The sequence below is a fragment of the Babylonia areolata genome, chromosome 24, assembly GCF_041734735.1.
Source record: "Babylonia areolata isolate BAREFJ2019XMU chromosome 24, ASM4173473v1, whole genome shotgun sequence".
Lineage (NCBI taxonomy): Eukaryota > Metazoa > Mollusca > Gastropoda > Neogastropoda > Buccinidae > Babylonia > Babylonia areolata.
The window spans coordinates 2,734,638-2,749,637 of NC_134899.1; the positions used below are offsets into that span (position 1 = coordinate 2,734,638).

The following is a 15,000-nucleotide window of genomic DNA, read 5'->3' on the forward strand; positions in this document are numbered from 1 at the left end:
AAATACACAATTGCATTTGTTTCACATACACACACACACACACACACACACACATACACATGAACACAAATGCTCGAACACAAATACACCATGCCCATTCCAACCACATGCACATATTCCCTCATATATTACAAAATCCTTGCCATCACAACCATATACAAAACATTTCAAATGTGTGTGTGTGTGTGTGTGTGTGTGTGTGTGTGTGTGTGTGTGTGTGCGCGCGCGCGTGCACGTAAATACTGCACATGCGGAGGAAGACAAATAGCCAGATGATCAGCTTGTCTGTATTGATCCCAGAGTGATTGTGATCGAGAGGGGCTTGGATGCTGGCTTCTCTCTCTCTCTCTCTCTCTCTCCCCCCCCCTCTCTCTCTTCTATGGGAGCGGACAAGCATTGTGTTTTCATGGGAGCAAGCTGACGATTCTATTGTGGTGTATATTGCATTTTGATCCAGGTCATAGGGAGAGGTTCGAATAAACAGATGGATGGATGGGTGGATTGACGGGTGGATGATGGGTGGATTGATGGGTGGATGATGTGTGGATGGGTGGATGGTGGGCGGATGATGGGTGGATTGATGGGTGGATGGTGGGCGGATGATGGGTGGATGATGGATGATGAGTGGATGGATGGGTGGATGGGTGGATGAGTGGATGGATGGGTGGATGGGTGGATGATGAGTGGATGGATGGGTGGATGATGGGTGGATGGGTGGATGATGGGTGGATGGGTGGATGATGGATGGTGGGTGGATGATGGGTGGATGGGTGGATGATGGGTGATGGGTGGATGATGGGTGGATGGGTGGATGATGGATGATCGGTGGATGATGGATGATGGGTGGATGATGGATGATGGGTGGATGATGGGTGATGGTGGATGTGGTGGATGATGGATGATGGTGGATGATGGATGATGGGTGGATGATGGATATGGGATGATGGGTGGATGATGGATGATGGGTGGATGATGGATGATGGGTGGATGATGGATGATGGGGGATGATGGATGATGGATGATGGGTGGATGATGGATGATGGGTGGATGATGGTGATGGGTGGATGATGGATGATGGTGGATGAGGGGTGGATGATGGATGATGGGTGGATGATGGATGGATGATGGTGGATGATGGTGATGGTGGATGATGGATGATGGTGGATGATGGATGATGGATGATGGGTGGATGATGGATGGATGGATGGATGATGGATGATGGGTGGATGATGGATGATGTGGATGATGGATGATGGATGATGGTGATGATGGATGGATGATGGATGATGGGTGATGATGGGTGGATGATGGATGGATGGGTGGATGATAGGTGGATGATGGATGATGGGTGGATGATGGATGATGGGTGGATGATGGGTGGATGATGGATGATGGGTGGATGATGGGTGGATGATGGATGATGGGTGGATAATGGGTGGATGATGGATGATGGGTGGATGATGGATGATGGGTGGATGATGGATGATGGGTGGATGATGGATGATGGGTGGATGATGGGTGGATGATGGATGATGGATGATGGGTGGATGATGGATGATGTGTGGATGATGGATGATGGGTGGATGATGGGTGGATGCTGGGTGGATTGTGGGTGGATGATGGATGATGGGTGGATGATGGATGATGGGTGGATGATGGATGATGGGTGGATGATGGGTGGATGATGGATGATGGGTGGATGATGGATGATGGGTGGATGATGGGTGGATGATGGATGATGGGTGGATGATGGATGATGGGTGGATGATGGATGATGGGTGGATGATGGGTGGATGATGGATGATGGGTGGATGATGGATGATGGGTGGATGATGGATGGATGATGGGTGGATGATGGGTGGATGATGGATGATGGGTGGATGATGGATGACGGATGATCGGTGGATGATGGATGGATGATGGATGATGGGTGGATGATGGGTGGATGATGGATGATGGATGATGGGTGGATGATGGATGATGGGTGGATGATGGATGATGGATGATGGATGATGGATGATGGGTGGATGATGGGTGGATGATGGATGGATGATGGATGATGGATGGATGATGGATGATGGATGATGGGTGGATGATGGATGATGGGTGGATGATGGATGGTGGGTGGATGATGGATGATGGATGGATGATGGGTGGATGATGGATGATGGATGGATGATGGATGATGGGTGGATGATGGGTGGATGATGGGTGGATGATGGGTGATGGGTGGATGATGGATGATGGGTGGATGATGGATGGATGATGGGTGGATGATGGATGATGGGTGGATGATGGATGATGGGTGGATGATGGATGGATGATGGGTGGATGATGGATGATGGGTGGATGATGGATGATGGGTGGATGATGGATGGATGATGGGTGGATGATGGATGGATGATGGGTGGATGATGGATGATGGGTGGATGATGGATGATGGGTGGATGATGGATGATGGGTGGATGATGGATGATGGGTGGATGATGGGTGGATGATGGATGATGGGTGGATGATGGATGATGGATGGATGGTGGGTGGATGATGGATGATGGGTGCATGATGGATGATGGGTGGATGATGGATGATGGGTGGATGATGGATGATGGGTGGATGATGGATGATGGGTGGATGATGGATGATGGGTGGATGATGGATGATGGGTGGATGATGGATGATGGGTGGATGATGGATGATGGGTGGATGATGGGTGGATGATGGATGATGGGTGGATGATGGATGATGGATGGATGGTGGGTGGATGATGGATGATGGGTGCATGATGGATGATGGGTGGATGATGGATGATGGGTGGATGATGGATGATGGGTGGATGATGGATGATGGGTGGATGATGGATGATGGGTGGATGATGGATGATGGGTGGATGATGGATGATGGATGGATGATGGGTGGATGATGGATGATGGGTGGATGATGGATGGTGGGTGGATGATGGATGATGGGTGCATGATGGATGATGGGTGGATGATGGGTGGATGATGGATGATGGGTGGATGATGGATGATGGGTGGATGGGTGGAGAGAGACAAAGGGAAGGACAGAAGGGTGGAGAGAGGAGGGGTAGTTTGGAAAGAGAGACAGGGTGTGTGTGTGTGTGTGTGTGTGTGTGTGTGTGAGAGAGAGAGAGAGAGAGAGAGGGGAGAGAGAGAGAGAGAGAGAGAGAGAGAGAGAGAGAGAGAGAGAGAGAATGATAACTCCTACGCACATCGAAACATCATTGCTTCTCTCTTTAACTATGGGGAGGGGTGGAGTGGGCGCTCACTCAGTCTGGTTTAGTAGGTGGTGTGCTATCAGAACAGGCACTACTGAACACCACCGGAGTAACTCATCAACAGTGCAGGGTCTCCTCTGGTGAGTGTCTTCCTGCCGACCTGGCATCGATAGTTCCCTGTGGAGTGCCGACACTGGGACTGCGACAGAGGAACCTGTGCGTGGCTGTGTAGGGAGTGTCGGATTGAACAGCGTGGGAGTGATGCCGCTGAAACGGTGCAGATGATGGGGCAGCACACACACACACACACACACACACACACACACACACACAGAAAGCTGCAGCCAAACAACAATAGAAACAACCTTTAAAACGGAGGACTTGCAGATCCCTGAGTCAGTAGGGGCGTAAACCTTATGTACTCATTGATAAGATAAGATAAGATAAGATAAGATAAGAAAAGATAAGATAAGATAAGATAAGATAAGATAAGATAAGATAAGATAAGATAAGATAAGATAAGATAAGAATAACTTTATTATCTCCAACTGGAGAAATTTGGTCAGGTGCATTATCACAACATAGACAAGTAAACAACATGGGGACCATAACTGTAAAAGTCAACAACAGCTTTTACGAATATTACGAAGATACAAATGTAAAAAATATCACATACACCGTTTCATACATACATCCACACACTGCAAGTAATAACTAATATTCTTAATGTAAAAACAGAAAGAATTAAGAAACATTATTTGAATATAATTATAAACATAGCCTACTATACTGCACATTGATTATAATAGACAGATAAGATAAGAATAAAGATAAATTGCGGAAAACCGCAACCAGATAATCAGCACACACCTGCACCCACCCACCCCCCACCCACCCCACACACGCGGATTACTTCATTTCATTGATAGATATGACTGTATACTTGTTGATTTATCGATGTATATATTTTGCAGGTTCGTAGACCTTTCCGATGGCAGACAACTCTGCCGAGTTCCAGGATCCAGGGGATGCAACTCCAAGCATTTTTGAACAGGTATTGCACAACTGGACAAGGTAGCGTCACGTGTGTGTGTGTGTGTGTGTGTGTGTGTGTGTGTGTGTGTGTGTGTGTGTGTGTGTGTGTGTGTGTGTGTGTGTGTGTGTGTGTGTGTTGTTGTTGTTGATGATGTTGCTGTTGTTGTTGATGTTGTTGTTGTTGATGATGTCGATGTTGTTGTTGTTGTTGATGTTGTTGTTGTTGATGATGATGTTGTTGTTGTTGTTGATGATGTTGTTGTTGATGTTGTTGTTGATGATGTTGTTGTCGATGTTGTTGATGATGTTGTTGTTGATGTTGTTGATGTTGTTGTTGTTGATGTTATTGTTGCTGACGATGTTGTTGTTGATGATGTTGTTGTTGTTGATGTTGTTGTTGTTGTTGTTGATGATGTTGTTGTGTTGATGTTGTTGCTGATGTTGTTGATGATGTTGTTGTTGTTGATGTTGTTGATGATGTTGTTGTTGTTGATGTTATTGTTGCTGACGATGTTGTTGTTGATGATGTTGTTGTGTTGATGTTGTTGTTGATGTTGTTGATGATGTTGTTGTTGTTGATGTTGTTGTTGACGATGTTGTTGTTGTTGTCGATGTTGTTTTTGATGTTGTTGATGATGATGTTGTTGTTGTTGTTGTTGACGATGTTGTTGTCGATGTTGTTGTTGATGTTGATGTTGTTGATGATGTTGTTGATGTTGTTGTTGATGATGTTGTTGTTGTTGTTGTTGACGATGCTGTTGTTGTTGTTGTTGATGTTGTTGTCGATGTTGTTGATGATGTTGTTGTTGATGATGTTGTTGATGATGTTGTTGTTGTTGTTGTTGATGATGTTGTTGTTGACGATGTTGTTGTTGATGTTGTTGACGATGTTGTTGTTGATGTTGTCGATGTTGTTGTTGTTGTTGTTGATGTTGTTGACGATGTTGTTGTTGATGTTGTCGATGTTGTTGTTGTTCTTGTTGATGTTGTTGTTGATGATGTTGTTGTTGATATTGACAATGTTGTTGTTTGTCTCCCTTCTTTGACACCTTGTTCCTTGCCCTCATCTTCCTCCTTTAGTTTTTCCTTTTCTGGTCTTTCTTACTTTCCTTTTTTCCCTTTAATTTATTTGTTTAGCTCCTCTTTTCTTTCCTCTGTTTCTTCCTTTCTTCTCTTTCTGTCTTCCTCCAGTTCCCTCTTATACCGAATGATTTTTGATAGAACTGAAAACTGAAACTAACTGTGAAGGGTCATCAGAACGCCGCACATTATCAGCATGATCAAGAGAAAGTTGAGTTTCTTGTGGAACCTATAGCATTCCACGGCCATCGATGCAGTAATGCCATGACCACTGTATGTAGGTCTGGACATGGGAAGTCCGGGCCCACTTATTCTGTTCCGCCGTTTAAACTTTCCCAGTTACACCTGAAGGGACTGAGTAAAATAGGAGGAAAGTGCCTTTCCAGGGGACATAACACAATGCCGAAACGAATGAACCGTCCCCATTGTCGTACAAAACCATGAGGCCTTTAAACATTTAACTGTTCATCAAGATACTTATTTCTCTCACAGGACACATTTCGAATCATGCACAAAACTATTTCACAAATAAAAGAAACCCCGTTTGATGTGAACGAATAAGAGACAGGCAGGCAGACAGACAAAGAAAGATATACATCTCTCCTTCTTTCTCTCTCATTCTTTTTCTCTTACTCACGCACGCACACACACACACACACACACACACACACACACACACACAGGCCCCTTACTGCCAATCACCTTGCACGTGTGATGAACAGAACGCAGTCACCTTGGGAGCCAGCAATAAAACGAGCTGAAAACGTCCAGGAAATGAGCGAAACGCACAATCAGTCCAAACTTTATTTGTTCGCCAAAAGCACCCAGTCAAGTGCAGTTACCCCCCCCCCCCTGCCCCCCACCCCACACACACCCCTCTCCCTCCCAGCCCGTCATCGACAGAAGGAGAGGTTTGGGCCCCGTCTTCTTACGTGGAACCGTACATGTAGTGGATATGATAAATTCAGTGCCCTGAAAGCCGTCACAGGTTATGAGACCTTCCAACCTTATAGAGATGACAGAAGTGTGGTTTGAACAATACATAGGCATGACAATATATCATTTATACCGTCTGGTTTATATATATATATATATATATATCTGGTTGTGTGTGTGTGTGTGTGTGTGTGTGTGTGTGTGTGTGTGTGTGTTTGTAGTGTTTTAACAAAAAAGGTCATTTTGAACTGGAACACACACACACACACACACACACACACACACACACACACACACACACACTCACACACACACACAGAGCACCCCCTGGCACCCCCACTCCCATCAGCTGCAGGATATTGGGCTCTCAACGTGCCCTGGGTGTGAGCGGGAAGGCCTACGGTCCAGTTTCCAGGGCGGGGGGAACAGAGACTGATGTCAAAGCACTGTGAACCAACCACCCCCATCACTGCCATTGCTCTGCATGCTGTGTGGCTGGGTGGGGGTGGGGTGGAAGGAAGATGGGAGGGGTGGGGGTGTTTGGGAGGGTGTGTGTGGAGTGCGGGTTGTTGTTGTTGTTGTGTGTGTGTCTATACGCGTGCACGTGTGCATGTGTGGATGAGTGTATGTGTACGCACACTCTTGAGATTTCGCCCAAGCGCCCACATTGCTACACAAAGAAAAGAAAAATACAATCACTGCACGTCTTGTTTCGTTATGATTTTTGTTTGTTCTATTGTGTCCAACCCGTTCCTTTTCCTTTGGTATTCATTTCCGTCAGGAGTGGCGACAGCAGTGGAGGAGGGGGGGGGGGGGGGGGGGCGGCGGGGGTTAGGGATGGGGGGGGATGTGTGAAAGGGGGGGTGGTGGCAACGTACAAGCAAAAGCCATTATCACTTCCTTCATTCTCTTCCAGCTGACGGAAACTGCCCCCCTCCCTGCCCAGCCGCACCCCCTCACCTCCCCCCGGCCACCCCCCACCCCCACAGCACCCCACCCAACAGGAGTGACAGCCACCCCGCCGACAGAGGCATCAGCAGAGTGTCCCCACTCCCAGCCCTCACTCCCCTCGCCGCACTGGCCTGACGACGACGAATCCTCCCATCCCTGGAACCACGCGGAGCACCGCCTCTTTCTGACAGAGGCGGACAGGGAGAGTCCTCTCGTCACTGGATCCCGTGACTGTGGGACGACTGCCAGGGTGGAGAGTGGGTCAGCCCCCGACACCTTGAAGAGGACCTCGTGTGTCGAGCTTCCCTCAGCAGCAGTGTCGGAGTTTGTCAACACCAGGAGTGAAGGGGAGCACAAAGTCAACGCCAACGACGACGACGAAGAGAGAAACCCCGAACGTATCACTGAAGGTGAAGCGAAACCCCAAGCAGGGAGAACGCCTTGGGACCAGAACAAGGAATCAGAATCTTCAGAAAGCACGGGTGGGAAGGAGCACAGTTCAGGCCACCAGTTCACCGAACAGCAAACCAATGCAGAGGTGACGTGCAGCAGTCCCATCGTGTCTGGAAGCACAGCCACTGACAGTCAAGAAGAGGGTGTGACCCAACACAAGCAGAGCCCCGCCTTGCATAACCAGGGCAACACCGCCAGTGAGGCAGACCCAGTCCACACGTGGGACCCAACAGCAGCCCAAGATGTTGCTGCCCATGACTTTCCCGAACACGAGGGGTCAATCCAGTTTAACCTGACCGTTTTCCTGCAGCACGAGAGTCTTCTTCCGCAGCACCAGCTTGACACGAAGGAGCCCAGAGCTGACGAGGATTCACGAGGGACTCTGAGAGAAAAGGCAGCAGCAAAGCTACCTCACACACCCTGGAACCCGAGCTCCCGGATGGACCCCCAGCATCACCAACACGGTGTTACAGAGCGGGGTCACAGGTCCGAACGACAAACACCACACACAAACATTCCTCCAACCCAACACAACGAAAAGTCAACCAATAACGAAAGCGACAGCAGACAGGAAACACACGGTCACGGAAAAACCGACACAGGAGAAAGAACACAACCCGCACCACAAAACACTCGTGTAGACATTTCCCAGTCCCAATCCCAAGCCTCCAAATCTTCAACGAACTCAACGCACATCGAAGGAGGAGGACAAGAAAAAGCAGGAGGAGGGGGAGGAGAAGGAGAAGCAGGAGGAGGGGGAGGAGAAGGAGAAGCAGGAGGAGGAGGAGAGCCCAGCATATATGCCCAAGGCGTCAGGCACGGCGCGCTGACTCCTGTCCCGGAGATGGACCCGGACAGAGGTGGCCCGGACATGGGACAGCAAAGTGGACAGGGGTCATCTGCCCGGGACACGGACACGGACAGAGACAGAGACACAGACAGGAACGAGGACAGAAGCAGAGACGGAGACAGAGACAGAGATAGAGACAGAGACAGAGATAGAGACAGAGACAGGGACACCAACACGGACTCGGACGTAGACAGGGACAGGGACAGGGAGTGGGGCAGTCCCACCAGACCCCGGCCCCCCAGGGAGCCCTTCCACAAACCTGCCCCACACAGGATGGCTGAGCTGGACCGGCACGTGCTGGCCGTGAGTTGTTGTGTGTGTGGGAAGACACGTGATGGGTTGGGTTGGGTTTGGATGGGTCGTTGGGATGTGTTCGGTTGTGTTGTTGTGTTTTTGGGTTGTGTTGGGTTGTGTTGTGTTGTTGTATTGTTGGGACGTGTTGGGTTGTGTTGTTGTATTGTTGGGATGTGTTGGGTTGTGTTGTTGGGATGTGTTGGGTTGTGTTGTTGAGATGTGTTGGGTTGTGTTCTTGGGATGTGTTGGGTTGTGTTGTTGAGATGTGTTGGGTTGTGTTGTTGTATTGTTGGGATGTGTTGGGTTGTGTTGTTGTGTTGTTGGGATGTGTTGGGTTGTGTTGTTGTGTTGCTGGGTTGTGTTGTTGTGTTGTTGGGATATGTTGGATTGTGTTGTTGGGATGTGTTGGGATGTGTTGGTTTGTGTTGTTGTGTATTGGGTTGTGTTGTTGGGATGTGTTGAGATGTGTTGTTGTGTTGTTGGGATGTGTTGGGTTGTGTTGTTGTGTTGTTGGGATTTGTTGGGTTGTGTTGTGTTGTGTTGTTGTGTTGGGTTGGGTTGGGTTGTGTTGTGTTGTTGGGATATGTTGGATTGTGTTGTTGTGTTGTGTTGTTGTGTTGAGTTGTGTTGTGTTGTGTTGTGTTGTTGGGATATGTTGGATTGTGTTGTGTTGTGTTATTGTGTTGTGTTGTGTTGTTGGGATATGCTGGATTGTGTTGGGTTGTGTTGTTGTGTTGTTGTATTGTGTTGTGTTGTTGGGATATGTTGGATTGTGTTGTGTTGTGTTGTTGTGTTGTTGGGGATGTGTTGGGTTGTGTTGTTGTGTTGTTGTGTTGTGTTGTGTTGTGTTGTTGGGATAGATTGTGTTGGGTTGGGTTGTTGTGTTGTTGGGGATGTGTTGGGCTGTGTTGTTGTGTTGTGTTGTGTTGTTGGGATATGTTGGATTGTGTTGGGTTGTGTTGTTGTGTTGTGTTGTGTTGTTGAGATATGTTGGATTGTGTTGGGTTGTGTTGTTGGGATGTGTTGGGATGTGTTGGCTTGTGTTGTTGTGTTGTTGGGTTGTGTTGTTGGGTTGTGTTGTTGGGATGTGTTGGGATGTGTTGTTGTGTTGTTTGGATGTGTTGTGTTGTGTTGTTGGGGTGTGTTGGGTTGTGCTGTTGTGTTGTTGGGTTGTCTTGTGTTGTTGTTGCATTGTTGTGTAAGGTTATTGGGTTGTGCTGTTGCATTGTTATGTTGTTGGGTTGCTGGGTTGTGTTGTGTTGTGTTGTGTTATTGTGTTGTGTTGTGTTGGTTTGAGTTGCGTTGTTTGGTTGTGTTGAGTTGTGTTGTTGTGTTGATTTGTTGGGTTGTGTAGAGTTGAGTTGTGTTGTTGGGTTGGGATGTGTTGAGTTGTGTTGTTGGGTTGCGTTGAGTTGTGTTGTTGGGTTGTTGTTTTGTTGTGTTGTGTTGTGTTGTTGTGTTGTGTTGTTGTGTTGTGTTGTGTTGTTGTGTTGTTGGGTTTGTGTTGTGTTTTTGTTTTGTTGTGTTGTGTTTTTGTTTTGTTGTGTTGTGTTGTTGTGTTGTTATGTTGTTGGGTTGTTGTGTTGTTGGGTTGGGTTGTCTTATTGTGTTGTTGTGTTGTGTTGTATTGAGTTGTGTCTTCTTCTTCTTGTGATGATGATGATGATAACGCTGATGATAATGATGATTATTGGTTGTGTTGGGTTGTGTTGTTGGGTTGTTGTGTTGTTGGGTTGTTGTGTTATTGGGTTGTGTTGTTGTGTTGCTGGGTGTGATGTTGTGTTGTGTTGTGTTGTTATGTTGCTGTGCTGTGTTGTTGGGTTCGGTTGTGTTGTGTTGTTGTGTTGTCTTGGGTTGTGTTCTTGTATTGTGTTGTTGGGTAGTGTTGTGTTGTGTTGTTGTGTTGGGTTGTTGTGTTGTTGGGTAGTGTTGGGTTGTGTTGTTTTGTGTTGTGTTGTTGTGTTGTTGGGTAGTGTTGTGTTGTGTTGTTGGGTTGGTTTGGGTTGAGTTGTGTCTTCATCTTCTTATTATGATGATCATGATGATGATGATGATGATGATTATCATCATTATCGGTGAATACGCAGACTCCCAACCAGCGTCTCTCCAGTGTGCCCATCTTCCACCTGACGCAGTATCTCCTGAAACCCACCAGAACGGAAGTGGAGGCCGCTTACGTCATCTTCCGCTGGGTCACGTGCCAGGATGTTAGCCAAGGAAATGCGACTGCGCATGCTCGTGAAGCAGAGGGTGAGGCAGAAGAGGAGAAGAGGGAGAAGGAGAAGGATGGTGTGGGGGTGGAGCAGAAAGTACCCACGCTGGCAACTTTGGTCAAACAGTTGCAATCAGGACAAATCGACCACGTGGATTTGTTTGCCGTTCTGTGCAAGTAAGGAAAGTTGTTTGGAAACAGTGTATATATACATGTGTGTGTGTGTGTGTGTGTGTGTGTGTGTGTGTGTGTGTGCATACGTCGGTGCGTCTGCGCTAGTGTATGTTTTGAGAACGGAGGGAAATAAAGAGAGAGAAAGAGTGACAGAGGTAGACAGAAAAAGACAGACATTCAGACAGAGACAGAAACAGACAGAGAGACAGACAGGCAGAGAGAGAGAGAGTGAGAGAGAGAGAGAGAAAGTGAGAGAGAGAGAGTGAGAGAGAGAGAGTGTGTGAGAGAGAGTGAGATTGAGAGAGAGAGAGTGAGAGAGAGTGAGAGAGAGAGAGAGAGAGAGAGTGAGAGTGAGAGAGAGTGAGACTGAGTGAGAGTGAGAGTGAGAAAGAGAGAGTGAGAGAGAGTGAGAGAGAAAGTGAGATTGAGAGAGAGAGTGTGAGAGAGAGAGTGAGAGAGAGAGTGAGAGAGAGAGTGAGAGAGAGAGAGTGTGAGAGAGTGTGAGAAAGAGAGTGAGAGAGAGAGAGTGAGAGAGAGTGAGAGAGAGAGAGAGAGAGAGAGAGAGAGAGAGAGAGAGAGAGAGAGAGTGAGAGGACAATTCATACAAACACAGGTCTAAAAAAAAAAGGAAAAGACAAGACCCTAACAACCCATTTTCCTCCATCCCCCACACCCGACCCCCTCTCCCCTCCAACCCCCCCCACCCCCAACCACAACTCATCCAGCCCCATTACAATACGTGTGTGTACCTGTGGGCGTGACTGAAAGCCTGGGTGAAGGACATGACACAGGAAATGAATTAAGAACGTCTATCGAGCGATTCTACCCAGGCAGGCAGCCTTTTGTGGAAATGATTGTGTGTTTGTAAAGCACTTAGAATATGGTCTTTGATCGAAGATAGGCGCTGTCTTATCGTAAAAGCAATAATAATTATAATAATAATAATGACAATAACAAGAAGAAGAAGAAGATTAATGATATTATTAGGAGGACTACTTCTACTTTTACTACTAAATAATAATGACAATAACAAGAAGAAGAAGAAGACTAATGATATTATTAGGAGGACTACTTCTACTTTTACTACTACTACTACTACTACTACTACTACTCGTACAACAACAACAATGATTATGCGAACACCACCACCACCGACATTTCCACCAAACAGGTGCGTCAACATGGAGAGCCACAGGATCGAGGGCCGACTCCGGTACTACAGACCCCAGCCCTGCCCCCAGCTCACCCGCACCCGACCCGCCTCCTGGGCGGCCGTCCTCCTCCCCCGCACCGGCCCCGGGGGCTGGGGGCTGCTGGACTGCATCCTGGGGGCCCGATTCTGGGCTCACCGACCCCACGCCGCCACCACCACCAGCAGCACCAGCACCACTAACAGCAACACCACCAACAGCAACAGCAACAGCTTTGCCCCAGTACAGACAGCCGACGCCTACCATCCCGACGGCGACCCCGTTACTGGAGCAGCTGGTGGTAACGTTCATGACAACGGTTACGGTAACGGTCGTGGTGACAGTCATGGCGGTGACGGACACGGTCATGGTCTCCGCAGTGGCCATGGTAGCGGTGGCGGTAACAGTCATGTCAACGGCCACGTTAACGGACCTCTCCCCAGCAACACGGGCGGGGCAGGAGAGGGAGGTGGGAGCAGCAGCAGCCTGTCGGGAGAGAGGGGAAGGATGGAACCCGAGTCCCCCGCGCACTGCCGGGAGCACTACGCCCTGCACAACTTCTACTTCCTGCCCCCGCCCCCACTCCTGGTCACCTCCCACCTGCCCGACAGCGCCCCCTGGCAGCTGCTGCCCCACCCGCTGGCCGACACCGACTTCTTCACCTCCTTGCTCCAGAAGCCGCACCTCCACTACCTCGGGGTGGTCCTTGTGTCGCCCACGGCGCTGAGGGTGTCAGGCATCAGCGAGGAGCTGGACGTGACGTGGAGGCTGAAGGGGCAGGCCCTGAGGAGGTTCGCCTTCCGGTTCTTCAGTCTGGGGGACGGGGGCGGCGGGGGCGACCCTCCCCGAGAACTGACCAGACACGGCTTCCTGGAGAACCGACACAGCAAAGGGGAGGTCAGTTTCACTTTCACTTCCTCAAGGCGGCGTCACTGCGTTCAGACAAATCCGTATACGCTGTTACCTTCGCTAGGCAGATACCTGACCAGCAGCATAACCCAACACGCCAAGTCAGGCCTTCAGTGCATGAATATAATATGTTTGTGTACCCATCAGAGTTGATTTTTCCGACAAAATTCTGCTAGAGGCCAGTACTTTTGTTGCCATGGGTTATGTTTCAGTGTGCGAAGTTCGTGCTGTACATAGGACCACGGTTTATTGTCTCATTCATCCCAATGACTCGACGCATTGTTTGATTTTCCAGTCAATCTTAGGAGAAAAGGGGCGAGCAGTGTTCAAACTCGGACCCCCACGGGCTCTATATTGGCGTATTAACCATTCTGCCACCTTCCTCCCAGGTCAGTCTGAGGCTGGTGCCGCCCACGTCAGGCCGCTACGTGTGTGAGCTGTACGGGACGTACGTGCCGGCTGCAGGCAACGAGATGGTGCACATGTGCTCCTTTGACCTGGACTTCGTCAAGACCACCTCCTCGCCCCTCTGCTTCCCGCACAACGACCGCGTGGAGTGGGGGCCCGGGGCGGAGTGTCTGGCGCTGGGCCTCACGCCCCTCACCCACCTCTCGGGCTGCCTCGGCGTGCACCGCGGGGAGGCGGAGCTGGTCTTCACGTGCTCCAGACCTCTGCTCGTCACCCAGAAGCTCTTCTCGGCCGAGGACGAGGGCCAGGGCGAGGAGGTTCCCCGCTCCACCGTCAACTTTCGGGACTCCAAGAACAGACTGAAGATCCTGCTCCGGATTCCCCGTCCCGGGGACCACGTGCTGAGCGTCTACGCCAAGGAGGACTCCTCTTCCCCCGCCGAGAAGTGCCAGCTGGTGTGCAACTACCTGGTCCGGTGCCACTCGGGCACTCCCGGCGTGGTCCGGCCCTTCCCGCCGCTACCCTTCAGCAAGCTTGGCCCCACCAAGGCCTTCCAGGACCTGGGCCTCAGCCTAGTCTGCCCCAGGCGCTCCTGCCTGGTGGTGGCGCCCTACTCCGGCAAGGTCACCTTCGTCCTGGGGTGCCCAGCCCGCGCGGAGCTGTCGTGCGACCTGCTGCACCAGGGGCAGGGCGGGGAGGAGGTGGCGGACTGCGGGGAGTACGTGCAGCAGGCCTGGCAGGGCGGGGAGAGCGTGTTCCGCGCCAGGCTGCCCCTTGCCGGGGACTACCTCTTCCACCTGTACGGCAAGGCCCCTGGCGGCGAGGGCCACAAGTTCCTGCTGTACTCTGCCCTGGTGGAGTGCCCCGTGCCCAACAAGGACTGCCTGCCGCTGCCCAGACTGGCACCGGAGTGGAGGTCCAGGCTGCACGTGCTGGCCCCGCTCAGGAAGGCCCTGGTGCTGGGGGCCCTCACTCACTTCGCCGTCAGGGCCCGCAGGGTCAAGGCCGTGGCCGTCGTCTGTCGCTCTGCTGTGCACAACTTCGTCAACGAGGACGAGGAGGATGAAGAGGAAGCTGAGGACAACGACGACGACGAAGACGACGACGGTGAAGATGTTACAGAGCGAGCTGAAGCGATGGGAAAAGTTGGGGCACAACAACGCGATGGAAGAGACGAGAAAGACTCACGAGACGAGAAAGACGCACGAGACGAGAAAGACTCACGAGACAAGAAAGACGCACGAGACAAGAAAGACGCACGAGACGAGAAAGA

General features: G+C 50.0%; 1 protein-coding gene across 3 annotated transcripts in view; it reads left to right on the forward strand.

Annotated features, from left to right (window-relative positions):
- LOC143298879 (uncharacterized) overlaps positions 1-15,000 on the forward strand; it is a 46,977-nt gene that overhangs the window by 14,108 nt on the left and 17,869 nt on the right. For all 3 annotated transcript variants that reach the window (XM_076611883.1, XM_076611885.1, XM_076611886.1), the window contains exons 3-7: positions 4,210-4,289; positions 7,203-8,843; positions 10,922-11,223; positions 12,392-13,307; positions 13,709-15,000. The exon at positions 13,709-15,000 is cut by the window's right edge and continues 496 nt beyond it. In XM_076611883.1, coding sequence (XP_076467998.1) covers positions 4,227-4,289; positions 7,203-8,843; positions 10,922-11,223; positions 12,392-13,307; positions 13,709-15,000 — 4,214 coding nt within the window. In that variant the 5' untranslated portion in view covers positions 4,210-4,226. The remainder of the gene's footprint in view (positions 1-4,209; positions 4,290-7,202; positions 8,844-10,921; positions 11,224-12,391; positions 13,308-13,708) is intronic.